General features: G+C 35.0%; 1 protein-coding gene across 1 annotated transcript in view; it reads right to left on the bottom strand.

The window, feature by feature from the left end:
- The window catches only part of LOC111043395 (TATA-binding protein-associated factor 172), a 63,921-nt gene that overhangs the window by 21,588 nt on the left and 26,193 nt on the right, over positions 1–16,140 (bottom strand). The window contains exons 12-21 of the mRNA XM_039435160.1: positions 11,246–11,395; positions 10,128–10,293; positions 7,557–7,900; positions 5,975–6,141; positions 4,523–4,640; positions 3,843–3,974; positions 3,465–3,581; positions 1,703–1,813; positions 1,018–1,171; positions 167–273 (exon numbers count right to left, since the gene is read on the bottom strand). Of these exons, the coding sequence (XP_039291094.1) occupies positions 167–273; positions 1,018–1,171; positions 1,703–1,813; positions 3,465–3,581; positions 3,843–3,974; positions 4,523–4,640; positions 5,975–6,141; positions 7,557–7,900; positions 10,128–10,293; positions 11,246–11,395 (1,566 nt within the window). The remainder of the gene's footprint in view (positions 1–166; positions 274–1,017; positions 1,172–1,702; positions 1,814–3,464; positions 3,582–3,842; positions 3,975–4,522; positions 4,641–5,974; positions 6,142–7,556; positions 7,901–10,127; positions 10,294–11,245; positions 11,396–16,140) is intronic.

The raw sequence follows: 16,140 nt of genomic DNA, 5'->3' as shown, positions 1-16,140 counted from the left end.
TCCAAAATGGCTAATATTGAAGTAGCTATTAAAATATGAACGAAGGGATACACCACCTCTTGTTCACCAGAGTTGTCATCTGCATGGTTAGGTCGGGAACTTTTCATCCTGCCCTCGTAAAACATTAAAGTAATTTATAAAGTTTTAGATTAGTTTGATGATTTACCTGAGGAATCAGAGAGGAATGAAGAGCTGGAGTGGTGACTTCAAGGATTTGCAAAGTTGAAACCAAATCCTCGGCAACTGAATCACAATTGACTGCCGACGCAGGTACTGGAAAAATAATCAGTATGTTACTAAAATAAATAATAACAAACATATAAATGAATGGTCTAAGAATATAATTTATAGCGTATCTACGCTTAAACACACACGAGCATCTCAGATATACAGCCATGAACGATAAGTCCTTTATTTCCCCATCACAATAAGTCCAATCACCCAGACACAAGGACCCAATCACTCACAATACGTCTTATATGGAGATCATACTGACAAAATGAAAATGTATCATAACATAATAAAGATAATATATTATGGCTTTTCTTCCAACTCTGAAGTATTTACTTCAAATGCTCAACATTTGCACCTAAATAAACAATACTTCACAAACCGTGCAGATGAATGCTGTATGTTTATTATATATCATAACTTCTATTCTTGAAAAGTAGTGTTAAGATCAGATACCCTTTCTGAGTGGTTGTGAGGTTGATATTGTGTTATTCATGTTGAATAAAAAGACTAGATATTGTCCAACCACATATTTAAACAATGGTTGGACAATATCTAGACGTTTTACTCAGTATCAGATACCCTTAATTAGGGGGCTAGAAGAATCTGCAAAAAAGAAGAATTATTAGGATCAAATCAAGTCAAAATTCCTCAAATATTTTTTTTTAAATCAACATACATTTCTTTTACAGTATTATTGTACAGTATTAAATTGTAGTGCTTTATTAACTAAAAAGAATGCATTTATTTAAGATTAATTTATCTGATGAGAAATTTTTATCTCACCAAAAGAGTTAGGATCAATGAGTTCCTGTAGATGTGCAATCATCATTTCCCACAGCTTTGGTTGCTTTACTGGCAGTTCACTGCCGCAGTGAGAGGCTACTGTAGTTAACGCAAACACGGCACCACGCCTCTGAATTCTGTTCATCTTTTTCACCTGCAATCACATTACAATAAATTTAATACCTTAAAAAAATATGCAAGTGTTCCGGTTGCACTTGAATAGAAATTTAAGGGTAAAACGTCCCGTAATCAAATAAGCGTTACTACTCGTAAAACTAAAATCCACAGGAGTGATCGGTGTAGTTGATAGAATGCTCGCGAAGCATCCTAGAGATCCCGGGTTCAAACCCGCATCACCAAAAGTTTTTGACTAGGTCCTAGTGTTATCGGATGGGCACGTTAAATTGTCGGTCCCGACTGAAGTATGACAGTTGTAAAGCCCATTGACGGCTTAAATAACTTAAATGATTTATTCAGGCGAGGTGAGACCTTCCGGCAAGGGACTCCCCACCAACAAAAGCCATACGAATTCACTTTTTAGTTAAATCAACAGAGTATTTGTACGATACTTGGAAGGTAACCAAAATTATATTTGGAGCTAGATGAAATGCTTTTGAACTAACGTAAGTTGAAAAATAAATTGGAAGTTTTCAAATCGATGATTTAGAAGAAATGTTGGACTTACATCATCATCAGCAGCGAATAGTTCTTCGAGTGGTATGTCTGTTATCGGTGGCCTTCCTGGACCTCGGTTACCAGAAGAGTTTGTTCTTTTTAAAACGGCTATTTCAGCAGACTGAAAAATAGCATAAATTGAGCATTTAATTGAATCAAAAACTCATTAAAACTTCTAAAATAATAGCAGAACTTCCTATATACCGGACCTGCGCCTACAAAAAAAAATGGCCGCGGTATGCGGTGGCCTGCATTGATATTTTAAACGGGAACTAGACAAACTGAGATGCTCTCTAACATTAGTGATTTTTTCTCAGCAGGAATTTCTATAAGACCACCACATACGGCGGCCATTTTTTTTCTAGGCTCAGGTCCGGTAGTATATAAGAGGTCCTGATAATAGGCTATATTGTTTTTACAAGGATTCTAGACACTACATCAATCTGCGCTTCACTAAAATTCACTAACAATTCAAAATTTAAGAACTAAAAAAGTAGTGTTCATATCATCTCATCCCATTACCCACGCAAAAGCAAAGAGCAATAAAAAAAGTGATGCAAAACATTATTCCGTTGCACAAAAACATTTCAATACACAAAGCAATTCATTTCAATGATTATTAATATGTAATCAGCTTCAATTTATTAAACGTTTCGGGTGTTGAAATTTTCCTACTCTTATGTATGCTAGTCTACTATTCCTATCTAGGAAGTATATTTAGAAAGAATGGATTCATGGATATATTTTCACTTTAAAAAAGAGAATACCCGATTAAATTTGTTTGTCACATACTTCACAAAATAGAAAAGCTTGAGATAGCTTTTCAAATTTTATAAAATGCAATAATGAAGATTACATATCTACAGGAACTCAATGCTCCTAACACCTTTGTCTGTAAAACTTGATAAATTGACAATTCAAAATCAAATCAAATCAAAATTTTTTATTCACAATACAAACAGTTGAGGGTCCTGCCAAACCCAAAGGTTTTTCGGCGGGTGCCCAGTCACAGGAAAAAAATGAGTTACAAAAGATAAATAAACTTAGACAAAATAAATATTACACTTCAAAGATTTTAAGTAAAAAATGAAAGAAAACTAATAGAAAATGCAAAAATAAAATAAGAAATATACATCAGATTTTTATACAGAATTAATTAATAAAAAAAGGGAAAAATGAAAATTTATTAGAAAGGGATGAAATAATATTATTAGTTTTATAGTTTTATAAATTGATTGTGCTGTTATTATTGAGATACAACATTACATCCTTCTTAGAATAATCACGAATATTTGGAGGAAGTCTGTTAAATAAGTAGGGAATTACATAATGTAGGGATCTTCTACCATAAATATTATTGAATCTGGGTACTACATATATTGACGGAGATCTTAAATTGTAGGGTGAGGGAGGAGCAAGGAGTCTATAGTATACATTTTCTTTGTGAAGTATTACAATTTTGAAAAGATAGAAATGTTTGGGCGGTAAGGTATGATAGAATATTTGTAAGCTACGTGGGTTGTATGGATCAATATTATTAACATAAGGAATTCTGGTAGTTATACATTTCAATGTTCTTAATTGTATTCGTTCAACTCTAGATAAAAGATAATTGGCTGCACTTCCCCATGATTCAATGTCATATCTAATTATTGGTTCCATCAAGGACTTATAAATCAGATATAAGCAGTCAGGGGTGATTCAACTAAAATTATTGTAACTAATTTTTCAAGAATTCAGTAAAGTAATAGCTACAATGAATTCATGCTTACCTTATGTTGATTGATGAGAGTGAGTATTCCCGAGTAGTTATCATTGTTCGTGAAACAGTTATTCGAATTGGCTTTTGATGCTGCCGGTTCTTTACTGGAGCCTCCTCCTTCTTGTTTCTAAAAAATAAAAAAAATCAGCTATTTTAACATGAATTAGATACACATTTCAAATTCAAATAATTCCATGATCCAATATGACTAAGTGCAGTGTAACAATTCTGCGATCAAACTTTTCCAGCTTGTTTCTGGATATTTTAGTTATTATTATTATCATAACTCAATTTTTCTAAGAAAGAAAATCTATTGTCATACAATAACTGATTTTTTCAGTTACTTTTCAAACCCAAGATCACTTTCAAAGAAAGCGAAAATACTAACATGAATTTTTGGAGTAAACTCAGCATCCGACCGAAGAAAATTACAAAGATTGACGATTATCTTACTGTTGGGACATGGATTTCTGTCAATACAGACACTCATCAGCTCAGCCAAGTGTTTTGCAGCAAGCACCTGCCAAATTAAAACATAACTACATATTAGTAAACAATAAAACTTAGACAAATTAAAACATAACTACATATTAGTAAACAATAAAACTTAGACACCCATGTAGAGAAAATATTACATAACACAGTTATCAAAGTAATTGTGTGAGTGTGTCGTACACGTATAATTGAGTAGATGTCAATATAGAAAATGACAGTAACATCTTGAAAACCTAGTTTATAATTCGAAGTAAGACAAATTTGTAGTGGTTACGTTTGACATTGAACTCAGAGACTTCAATATTAATAATGTTTAAAAATAGAATAGGAATTTCCCAAAAACCTAAAAGTAAACTAGTAAAGTTGAACCAAAAGATATCTAAAAATATAAAATATCTCTCATTTTATGATGCTGGAAAAGACTATCATTGGATCAGTATCAGAGTGAAATGATTTAGCGAAATTATGTGTTGGTTATACTTATTTTATTTGATAATATGACAATTGTTTCCAAGCTTAAGCCTATTGAAACAAAACTAAATAAAGAGAGATCAACTACTAAAAAAACCTCACCTGCAATTCTTGGTTTTCTTCTTTTTTGATCGCTTCCATGAGTGGTTTTACGACAGGATTCAACTTTTCAGGAAGACTTCCAAGCATAAGAGTGGCGCCTGCCAAGGCTGCTTGAGTTCTGCAAATAAAAATTGGCAATTAATTCGTAAAAGTATATTACGCTACAAGCACAGAAAGTTAGTGTTTACGGTATGAGGATAGTTTCCCGGGCGAGGCTCGCCGAGCCCGGGAATATGTTATCCGAATACCGTAAACACCTTTCTGAGAGAGTCGCGTACGATATTTTTCGCCACACTGCAGGTATAGCTGACGCCAAAAAGTTAGGCGGTTTCGTGGGTCTCTTGTGCATTCCAACAGCTGATGTTGTCAAGTAGAGTTGTCATCTAGCTTGGCAATAAATAGATGCATTGCATCAGCTGTGAGTAGGTTACACCATGTGACCCACGAAGCCGCCTAACTTTCTGGCATCAGCTATATAATAATAATAAATTGAATAAGAATGTTTTATGAGGGGGGGGGAACTTTGATGTCTCATATCTCAAGAACCAGACGTCGTAGGGTACTCAAAGTGGGGTGGAAATTTCCGATCTCACCCTCCTGAACACAATGCAACATATGGCAGAGTTGTCCAAACACATTTTCAAAAAGCGGCCGGAAAGGGTACTCTTTCCGGCTGAGGCCGGAAAGAAACCTGTTCTGACGTCAGACGAGAGTTTTCCGCAAACAATGTCTTTCAGATCTACATAGGGACTGGAGAACAGCTGCTTTCTGTGCAGTGTGGCGAAAAAATATAATAAAACAATATGATTGGAAAAAATAGTAGTTTCACTACCAGCAGTAGAGAATTTTTTATCATCCACATCGAAAACATCTTATTCTGTGGTGCCTGCCCTTAACTGCAACAAATGTAGATAAAAAAGATTTCAACAAAATACCTGCATAAGAGAAAGGTCATCAGAAAACGGTTCGGTTAAACACTTTTGACCTCCTTTGTAGAGCGCCCCCCCCCCCAACAAGAATTTCAATGAAGTAGATACCTCGAATTGTCGTATTCTCCCCTGTTTTAAAATATCTTTTAATCAACTAATGACGTGATTAAAGGAACATACAAAATATAATCATGAATGTTTTCTTCACAGGAGAAAAAAAATATGAATTGAGATACTTTACTCCATCAATAAGAAAGGGCGACACTCTATTCATCAAGATCTCAGTTGGTCAACAATCAGCCAGGGTAGGCAACTTTACTATGTCACGTTTTATGTTAGTGTGCAACGGTGTAGACGAACTGATACACTTTCTGTGTATTAGCCTGCAACGAAAACTTGATGATAAGACTTGGCAAACTGAATGTCTCAATTTCCCATTTGTTTCAGTATCACAAGAAATGGTCAAAATAAGTACTTGATGAAAAGTGGTCTTGCTGGACTGAGTTATAAAACAGATACTCACGATATTGTAAGAAGCTGCTGATCTGAACTAGTTTGAGAAACAGCTCCTTGGATGGATTTTCTTCTAGATTCTAGGTTTTCGTGAATTTTGGTCTTTAGTTTACAGTTGATCAGAATTTGCTGGAATGCGGGACCACTCAGTTGTTGAATTTGTTCAAGAGTTAAAACCTAAAAAAATTATATATTAAATATTACTCAAAATTATCATTAAAAATAATGAACATTAACGCTGTAAATGAATGTTTGAGTCCTTTACCAAAGCGTAGCTATTTGTTATTATGACTATTGTTTTTATATGTGTTAAAAATTTAGAAACACAATCAAAAAAGTTAGTGGCTCCTACATTGATTTTACAGGTTTACTCCGCTTATTAAATATTACTCCTTATCTCTTCTATCTCCTTTTTACAGGTGTTGCTTTCTAGGTTGAAATTGGACAATATGATTGAGCGACTAAGGTCAGGCGCACACCAGTTAGTCAAGACAAGACAAGACAGGATCAGACACGTTTAGTCACAATACTTCACATTGTTGCTTACGACGCAACTCACACTAATTAGTCATTGCAATTAGACATGTCTAAACGTGTCTTTCCTTCACGCCTAATCGAATAGAGGGTGCACCATTTGTCGCTTAGCCGGCCGTAACATTAATCAATTCGTGCACGAATTGATTATTTGTTATAACCTTGCTAAAAGCCTTGTGGTCAAACGGAAAATTATATCATAGAAGGCAAACACAATGAGATTTCTCATGGGAAAGTGAATACTGTGTGCCGACTTCGACGGTTCGTTAAAAGTAGTAGTCCACCTACTTCTACGTCATCAAGCAGAGGTCTAAATGTGCTAGAGATCTTTCCATTTAAACACATAGATTTTCCAAGTTGTTTCTGAAGTAGTAAATCTACTACTTACTACTTTAGTTATCAGTCCTAACGTCTGGCGCTACCAACGGTTCAAAATTCTTTCTCCAGTCTTCAACACGAACTTTACGTCATACACTGATGTTACCACAGCGAAAGACTTCGAACAAAATTTGTTGAGATTGGGTTTTTGTATCTCCGATTTTTTTTGAATATTTTTTCTTTGCTTCTCTATTTGAGGTTAAATTATTTTTCTATCATTATAGTTTTTAATTTTTCATTTGTTTATTTATTGTTATTGGTTGTTCATTATGTTAGAAGACTCTCATAATATGTAGTACGAACTATGATAACTTCTAGTGATAAAGTACTTCTAGCATAAAGAGTAGTACCCTTTTTTGCTTCAAAAACACATTTTACTTTTTTAAAAGTCGAAAACCGTATTCAATTTTTTTAGTAGTTTAATAATTTGAAGAAGTTTTTTGTACTTTAGAAATATAACCTGTGTTTTTGAAGGGTACTATATAAGTTTTATTTTATAATATAACTCTAATATAGGCCTAGCTAAATAAATGATAAAACATTAAGCTACTTTTTGGACTAATGAATCGAAATTCGGGGAAGGAACAGTTTTGGGCTGTGCCTGCCCTCATTAATCATTTTAATGAATTGAATCTTGTGTACCATTGAACAAACGAAAACAATATTATTTTTGTATTAACCTTCCTGTAAGCATCCTGGTCAAACGGTATGTTATAGTGCTTGAGCGTAGCTATGAAGTCGTTGGCCTCCTGCAGTAGCCGTATGAACGAGGTGGATATCTCGTCGTAGTAGACATTCTCGGTGAGCGCTGCATGCAGCCTGGCGACCAGAGCGGGGGGATGGGGGAGGGGCCTCTCGATGCGCGCAAACTCGGCCACCACCAGTCCGGCCACCATGCGCTGTAGCGCCGATTTGGAGTTCAGGTGTGCGCAGATTACCTTCACGTAGATGTCAATCGGCGACTCCACGTCGGCCGTGTAGTCTACGCCCGGCGCTGGCTTCACTATGTAGCACGACAGCAGACCTGCCAGAACGAACAGATTAGAAGTTTTTTAAAGTTACTCCAATTTTAACTCAAATTTTATTTATTCGAATTCACAATATTTACAATCACAAGCAATAAGCTAACAAAAACACTTATATATTAATCAACAACATATTATATGCAGGGTGATTATAAAAGGACTTTACAACTTTGAAAGCAGATACATATTTATTGAAATTACTTACAGAATTGAGAGAGGTGTAATTTTGTTACAAAACACTTCAAGTTTAACGTATGGGTGTTATTTTGGTTCGATGTGACAGCCGTTGGTAATGCGACATACATCCCACCGATAATTGATTTCTTGCCTCACTCATACCAGAATATCAGGCTTAACTTGTGCAAATCCAGCGATCCAAATGTGATCCAATTTCAGAGGCAATTAAGATTGTCTGGTAGAGGCGGAACATAAACCTTATCCTCAATGAAACCCCACATGAAGAAATCCATCGATGTTAAATCCGGTTAGCGGGGTAGCCATGCAATTGCCCTGCATGGTAAATACAGTGAAGTTGAAAGCGAATGTCTCGAAAATGCCAAACTTCTCCGTGGGAATGAGCTGGTTCACCGTCATGCTGAAAGTGAAAGGGCACTTGTTCATCTTGTTCAGCATGACGGTGCACCACCTCATTTCCACGGAGAAGTTTGGGATTTTTTAGACATTCGCTTTCAAATTCGTTGGATTTACCATGCAGGGTCAATCACGTGGTTACCCCGCTCACCGGATTTAACATCGATGGATTTCTTCCTGTGGGGTTTTATTGAGGATAAGGTTCATGTTCCACCTCTACCAGACAATCCTAATGACCTCCGAAATCGGATCACATTTGGATCGCTGCGGTTGCACAAGCCTGATATACTAGTAGGCCTACGGGTGAGGCAAGAAATCGATTATCGGTGGGAATTATGTCGCATTAGCAACGGATGTCACATCGAATCAAAATAGCTCCCACACATTGAACTTGAAGTGTTTTGTAAAAAAATTACACCTTTCCCAATTCTGTAAGTAATTTCAATGAATATGTATGTGCTTTCAAAGTTCTAAAGTCCTTTTAAAATCACCCTGTATTTATCATACATTGTATTAATCTATTGTATGTATGTCAATGGCTCAACAGCCCATGAAGGGCTTAGGCCTACCAGCTGGTTGCCAGTTTCATATTCACTCCACTAAACATCAATGCCGGCCCGTGCCAGGCGAAGTGCTCTATCTATTGTATTGTTTTCAATTTGATGATATACATTGGATTTGATTTAGATAATCAACATAACTGTATATTCAGAAGAAAATAGGTTAGAACTAAGAAGTACGTCTCATGTTAACATTGGTTGTCTTTATCTTTTTTAATAAATTATGTCTAACAAATTAAAAGTACATTAAAATAACCAGCATTACTGTAGATTCAAGAGAGATTACGTTTTCTATATTATAATAAAGGAAAGAACTGGCGTATGCACTTAAGAGATTCACGAATGACGCATCATCACGTTTGAACTACTGCAGTGATTAACTTGGTATTTTGCACATAGATTCTTTATTTATCGAGGATGGTTATAGGCCTGTTTTCAATTTTTCAAGATTTCATTACGTCAAAATTTTAGTTTTTCAAGTGTTTAATTGTACTTTTGCGGAGCACGGGTTACCTGCCATGTTGGCATCGCCTTCCTTAACATATTGGGTGAGACAATCAAACCGCACAATAGGAAGCTGAGTCAGTGAAGTAGATCAGTAGTATGAGAATTAGGAGGTGGAAAGTTTGCTTCACAATCATAAAGGTCTCTTCACACAGGGCTCAGCGTAGCTAGAAATACCTCTCCGGAAGACGTAGCCGTCCTACCCAAAGTTGAATCAACGCTACACTGGTGTGAAATCGACAGATTGATTAACGTCGGGGTGATACGTTGACTACGACCTGAGAAACAAGTATTTGCTCACTATGATGTAATATTCTATCCACAAATATTTTATCAAGATAGAAATTTATGGTTATTTGATCCATCACAAACTGCGATGAAGAATGAAGCTCTTTTCTGGCTCCTTTCAGTCAATAAGATAAGTTCTATCAATAGTTCAAGACAATCAATATACATATAAATAAAGATATTATATAGAAATCTATACCGAAATATTGATTATTTATTTTTGAAAATATTATAGGCTATTATTAGGCCTAATACTTTCGTAATACATATGGTTGTCACTTACCGAGCATTCTGGCAGCCATACACCGTGCAATTATTGCATGCTTCTCTCTGGTTGCCAGAGCAACTGTCTCCGAGCCTCCGATGTACAGTTTCAGCTCGCAATTGGGTATTGCTCCACCAGCATCTGCGTTCATACAATTGCGATTTCTATTGCGAGATTTTTGTTCCTAGAAAATTAAAAATACTCAAATCAGTATTTTAATGCATATCTTAAAAAAATATTATGTTAATTCAGCTTTAATTCTAGTTTCAAAATTGTTACAATCGTTAAAAACAGGGGCTGCTTCATGAATATTTATAATCCCAGTAACAGGGATAACAGGGATTTATAATCCCAGGTCTACAGTTCCCTGAACTACTTATGTTACGTCTAAGTTGGAAACTTCTATCTCAATTTCAAGACGTCTTAATTTGTATAAATCAATCTTCAGATCCCAGCCACATTGTAATAAATAATTATTTAACCTTAAAATTATTACACATATTTGGTAAAAAGCTCAGTTCAATACATATCAATGTAGATGGAGATAATTTCTGCATTTACTGGTTATTAGTTACAGTGATCAGTGAACTTTTGCATTCAATGAAGTTTTTTGTGTCGAGTAATTGTATTTTTCCTATCCATACAAGATTGAATTAATCAATTATTGTAGAACAAAAATCCAAATTTAGATGCTGTAAACAACCCCGAAGACCTCTGCTACTCCAAATACTGACAAAAAGGTGAACAGCTAGAAGGAAATTTGATGAAAGCTACCTTCCAAAAATTATTTGCCATATTGAATTATTTAATTTTCCTATATTGAACTATTTGTTACGAACTATGAGAGCACAATAATCTAATAAACTGAGAACCTTATTAAATTAATGCCAAACTATTTTGATAAAAGCTCGGCAACAATGCCCCCTCCTATTCACACAATGAATAGCATAGCCATAAGACCCCGTGCTGCAAACTTATGTTTGCATGGACTATAGGTAAATAGTAGCTAAATTTATCAGCTCATCTAGCTATTATCTCACTTTACTGCTAAGCATACTGTAGCAACAGAAATGACAGTTTCTTAATAAATAAAAATGATTTCTTTAATAGTATGACAATTACCTGATTAAGCTTACCTTTACCGACGATTTAGCTTGAATGAGCACCGACGGATCAAATGCGATTTTGGTAGGTTGCATTGCTAAACATAACCAGGTACTAACACAGGGACATACTGCTAGAAGAAGGTTTTCTAAACTGCTATTTCTTACAAGATTTTCCCATACCTGGAAAGAACAACAAATAATTACACAATATTCTATACACTAAGATTAGACTGAGATAAAAAAACATTTTCAAATGAAGCAAGAATATCAGGCCCGTTATTAAATTCTCAATTAAATATTTTTCAGCAACAATTCCTTTAAAGTAATTTTGAATGAATACTAACTAAATCATGCACTTAAAGCACACAGCCCAATTCCTACTCGCTAAAAAAGTAGTTTGTGTGTCGGAGCTAGTGACGACTAGAAGCCACAAAAAGCATTCACACAAGACTTTCATGCCATCATGGGAATTGCACGTCAAATTATCTATTCTATGAAACGACTACAATTTCACTATCTAATCAAGAATAATCTGTTATACTTTGTTGAAATTATTAAAAAAATGACAGTACATTTAATCAGATCGACAACCGAATAGGGCGTTATCAACCTTTACCACACTGTTGTCAGGAAGTAGTAGGTTCGAATCACATAATTCAATCACAGAACCCACATTTTCACAGAATCACGGAAACTCAGTGGTGGGGTTTTGGTCCATATAATTTGTCATCTAACTAGTAGTTTTGTGAACAGAAGACTTCACTCAGTTTTCTCATCCACAAGTATCTGGTGTCATCTATTCACCGGTTTCTCCAGACATCTGTGTAATGCTTGCAATTAATAATCCACTTGTCAGCTGATTGATTATGAAAAAAAATTATGATCTGATAAATCCTATCTTCAGAGTAGATGATTTTATATATAGTGATATCGGAGTATGGAAGAAATTCCTTTTCCTTTCATATTATCCTTTAAGTGCAAAATTTCAAAAAAACATCGACGCGCAGTTATAAAAGGAATATTCCTGCAAAATCTCATAGAATCTCCCGAACGCGTTTGGCCGTAAATGCGTTACATACAGACAGACGAAAGAAAATACGAGTTAAAACATAGAACTCACTGCGTTCGGTCAATTACAGTGTACACGCTTTGTTTATATTTACTCGCGTGATAAGTTTATGTGGGCACCACCCAGTACAAAACAAAAAAAAACAGTAATTTATTTATGTACTATACTTTGTATGATACAGAAATGGGTGGAAAAGGGATGAATAGGCTTATCTCAAAACTGTACCTTTTCTATATTTTGTTCGAATTGGATCCAAAAAGTTGGTTAAGCTACTTCACTTTAACCATTTGAGACAAAAGCACAATATACATACAGTATGGAAGCTTGGCTAGTACCCTGACGCAAAAATCCGCCATCTTGTTAGGAAGCGCCGCATTGTAATAGTATTGATGGGTTCGGATCACTTTAATAATCCGGATCAATTGATCTCGTTCACTGCCACGAGCCAATCAGAAGACCATGGTTGGAACTTCCCAAGGTCACGTGACGTGTCTAGTATTTGCGTCATGTAAAAAGCATTGGTTGGATAGGCATTTGATTACAAGTTTCCATTCTGTACCTATTCTCTGACAAAAGTATGATTGAAAAAGGATGAATAGGCTTATCTCAATACTGTACCTTTTCTATATTTTGTTAGATTTGGATCCAAAAAGTTGGTTACATCACTTCACTTTATCCATTTGAGACAAAAGTGTGATTGAAAAAGTATGAATAGGCTTGAAAACACAAATTTAAATTGTCAAACACTTTTTACTTTCCTTGCCCTATTACCATAGGTAAGGAAAGTATTGCTTTCCGAAAAAAATTAAGGTACCCCAATTTCTAAATTTCTATACGTTTCAAGGTCCCGAGTCCAAAAAACTAGTTTTTGGGTATTGGTCTGTATGTGTGTGTGTGTGTATGAGTGTATGTGCGTCTGTGTACACGATATCTTTTCTCCCAATATAACGGAATGACTTGAAATTTGGAACTTAAGGTCCTTTCACTATAAGGATCCGACACGAACAAAATCGATCAAATGCAATTCAAGATGGCGGCTAAAATGGCGAAAATGTTGTCAAAAAAAGGGTTTTTCGTGATTTTATCGGAAACGGCTCCAACGATTTTGATCAAATTCATACCTAAAATAGTCATCGATAAGCTCTATCAACTGCCACAAGTCCCATATCTGTAAAAATTTCAGGAGCTCCGCCCCATCAATGCAGATAGATTCCCAATTATCAGGCTTCAGATACAATTGAAACAAAACAAATAAAGTGGAGTAGATTGAGCATGAAAATCTCTACAATTAATGTTCAGTAACATTTTCACCTAAAATTGAAAATAAGCTTTAAATTCGAGAAAATGTGATTATTCAATTGCAAATTATTGTTGATTCTATTAAATCATTCACTATGAAGAGATAGCAGACCTCATGTGTGTCTCCAGCGTTATTGCCCTGTCACCAGCTGCTGGCTCAAATACTTGAATAGTAGACTTGAGATGCGCGGGAACACTAGCGTCAGGTGATCAATTTTCATAACGGCAAGGAAAGTTGTGTGAGTGCGCCACACCAGATTTTTATTATTATAATATAGGCTATATGGTTTCGTGGCTTTACCAGCCACATCTTCAGCTGTTTGTTTACAACTTACGAAACCAGGTTCTGTATTTATACAGAATGATTCATAATTATGGTAAAATAATTCAATACGTGATAGTAGAGGTGAAAATAAGAAAAAAGTTCCTATAAACATATATCCATAAACGCTTCATTAGCGAGCTATACAGGGTGAAAGATTTCACCCGGAATTCAGTTCCTCTGGTGAAATACACCGATGCTGAATTGTTTGGGAACTAGTTTTTGAAAAACTTATGCTGGATTCATATGGAAAAATATCTGAAAAACTGAATAAAACTAGTCTGGAAGCTGTAGTGTGAGTAGTTTTTGAGAAAAAAGTTGAAATATGCAAAAAAAAAATCAAGTAGAAAAACATAGACTTCTACGTTTGATGCCCAATAACTTTCTTTAAAGACCAGTAAACAAATAATTTTTCGCAATAAAAATTGTAGAGAATTTAATTCTGAAAAGAATGATGTAAGCTGTGTAAACTAAATTTGAATGAAATGTATTCTCATGTAGTACATTACACCACAAAAATTTGCTGTTTTATGAGGAGAGTACTAATAACTCATAAGTTGTAGCTGATTGCAAATAAAATATTCGGTTTTTTATTAAAAGTTTTTTTTTATATGAAAGTAGCATATCTAAATGACATCAAACTTACCAAACTATACCAAAAGACTAGTAGATTATGCCATTAAGCCTAGGAGGAAGCTCGAACAGAAGTAGATGATCTCCTATGATTCCTGCCCAAATGTTTACTGAAAACTGATGTTGTGGAAGATTGGGATTGATGGCATGAGGATTCTCAGCTGCCCAAATATGTTCGTTGTGGACGTTAACGATAGCTGTTCTTGTAAAGTGTGCCTCGTCGGTAAATAAAACGGTTTTTAAAAAGTTTGGGTAAACAAGTTTTACTAAAAACCATCGGCAAATACCAGCACGGGGAATACAGTCTCCTGGCGATAGAGTACGAACTTTCTGGAGGTGATATGGATGTAATTGTTGCTCTTTTAGTATCCTCCAAATAATAGATTGATTGACATTAAACTGCACTGACAATTCTCTTGTGTTCTTCTCGGGATGTTCATAAATTTCATTAAGAACTTGTTCTTCTAACTCAACAGTCTTAGTAGATCGGGGTCTGCCTGCATAAATGTGCTCTTTGGACATCAAAGTCTCAGACAGACGTTGATGAATAGTGGCAAAAAATCTTGAACTTGGACATACTCGGTTAGGAAAGTTCTCTTGATACAAACGTCTTGCTTCAGTACTATTACAGTAGTGTCCCATTCCATACATTAAATGCATGTCAGCTAATTTGGAGTATGAATAATGTCTAAAATTACCTGTCATCTTTTAAAAAGTTAACACTTAACACAAAAGCAAAGTGAAATGGTTACAAATACTGGTTAATAGGTTAAACAAAAAACACAGCGCGTCTACAGTAGGCCTAACTTACAGTTTTTTTTTGTTCAACAGTGAGCTAAAATATTTCTGAAAATAATTTTCAGCTGATAATTTCTTTTAAATATTTTTTTATTTAAAACAAAATAAATCAGCTGTTTTGGAACAGCTGTTCTTAAAATCAATGTTCTATTTGCAATCAGCTACAACCTATGAGTTATTAGTTCTCTCCACATAAAACAGCAAATTTTGTGGTGTAATGTACTACATGAGAATACATTTCATCCAACTTTTATTCAAATTTCGTTTACACAGCTTACATCATTTTTTTCAGAATTAAATTCTCTACAATTTTTATTGCGAAAAATTATTTGTTTACTGGTCTTTAAAGAAAGTTATTGGGCATCAAACGTAGAAGTCTATTTTTGATGATTATGACATCATGGGAATTGAACGTCAAATTATCTATTCTATGAAACGACTACAATTTCACTATCTAATCAATAATAATCTATTATACTTTGTTGAAATTATTAAAAAAATGACAGTACATTTAATCAGATCGACGACCGAATAGGGCGTTATCAACCTTTACCACACTATTGTCAGGAAAGTAGTGGGTTCTAATCATATAATTCGATCACAGAACCCACATTTTCACAGAATCACGGAAACTCAGTGGTGGGGTTTTGGTCCATATAATTTGTCATCTAACTAGTAGTTTTGTGAACAGAAGACCTCACTCAGTTTTCTCATCCACAAGTATCTGGTGTCACCTGTTCACCGGCTTCTCCAGACATCTGAGTAATGCTAGCAATGAATAATACACTTGTCAGCTGATTGATT

The sequence above is a fragment of the Nilaparvata lugens genome, chromosome 8 (assembly GCF_014356525.2).
Source record: "Nilaparvata lugens isolate BPH chromosome 8, ASM1435652v1, whole genome shotgun sequence".
Taxonomy (NCBI): Eukaryota; Metazoa; Arthropoda; class Insecta; order Hemiptera; family Delphacidae; genus Nilaparvata; species Nilaparvata lugens.
This window is presented reverse-complemented; position numbering and strand designations above follow the sequence as displayed.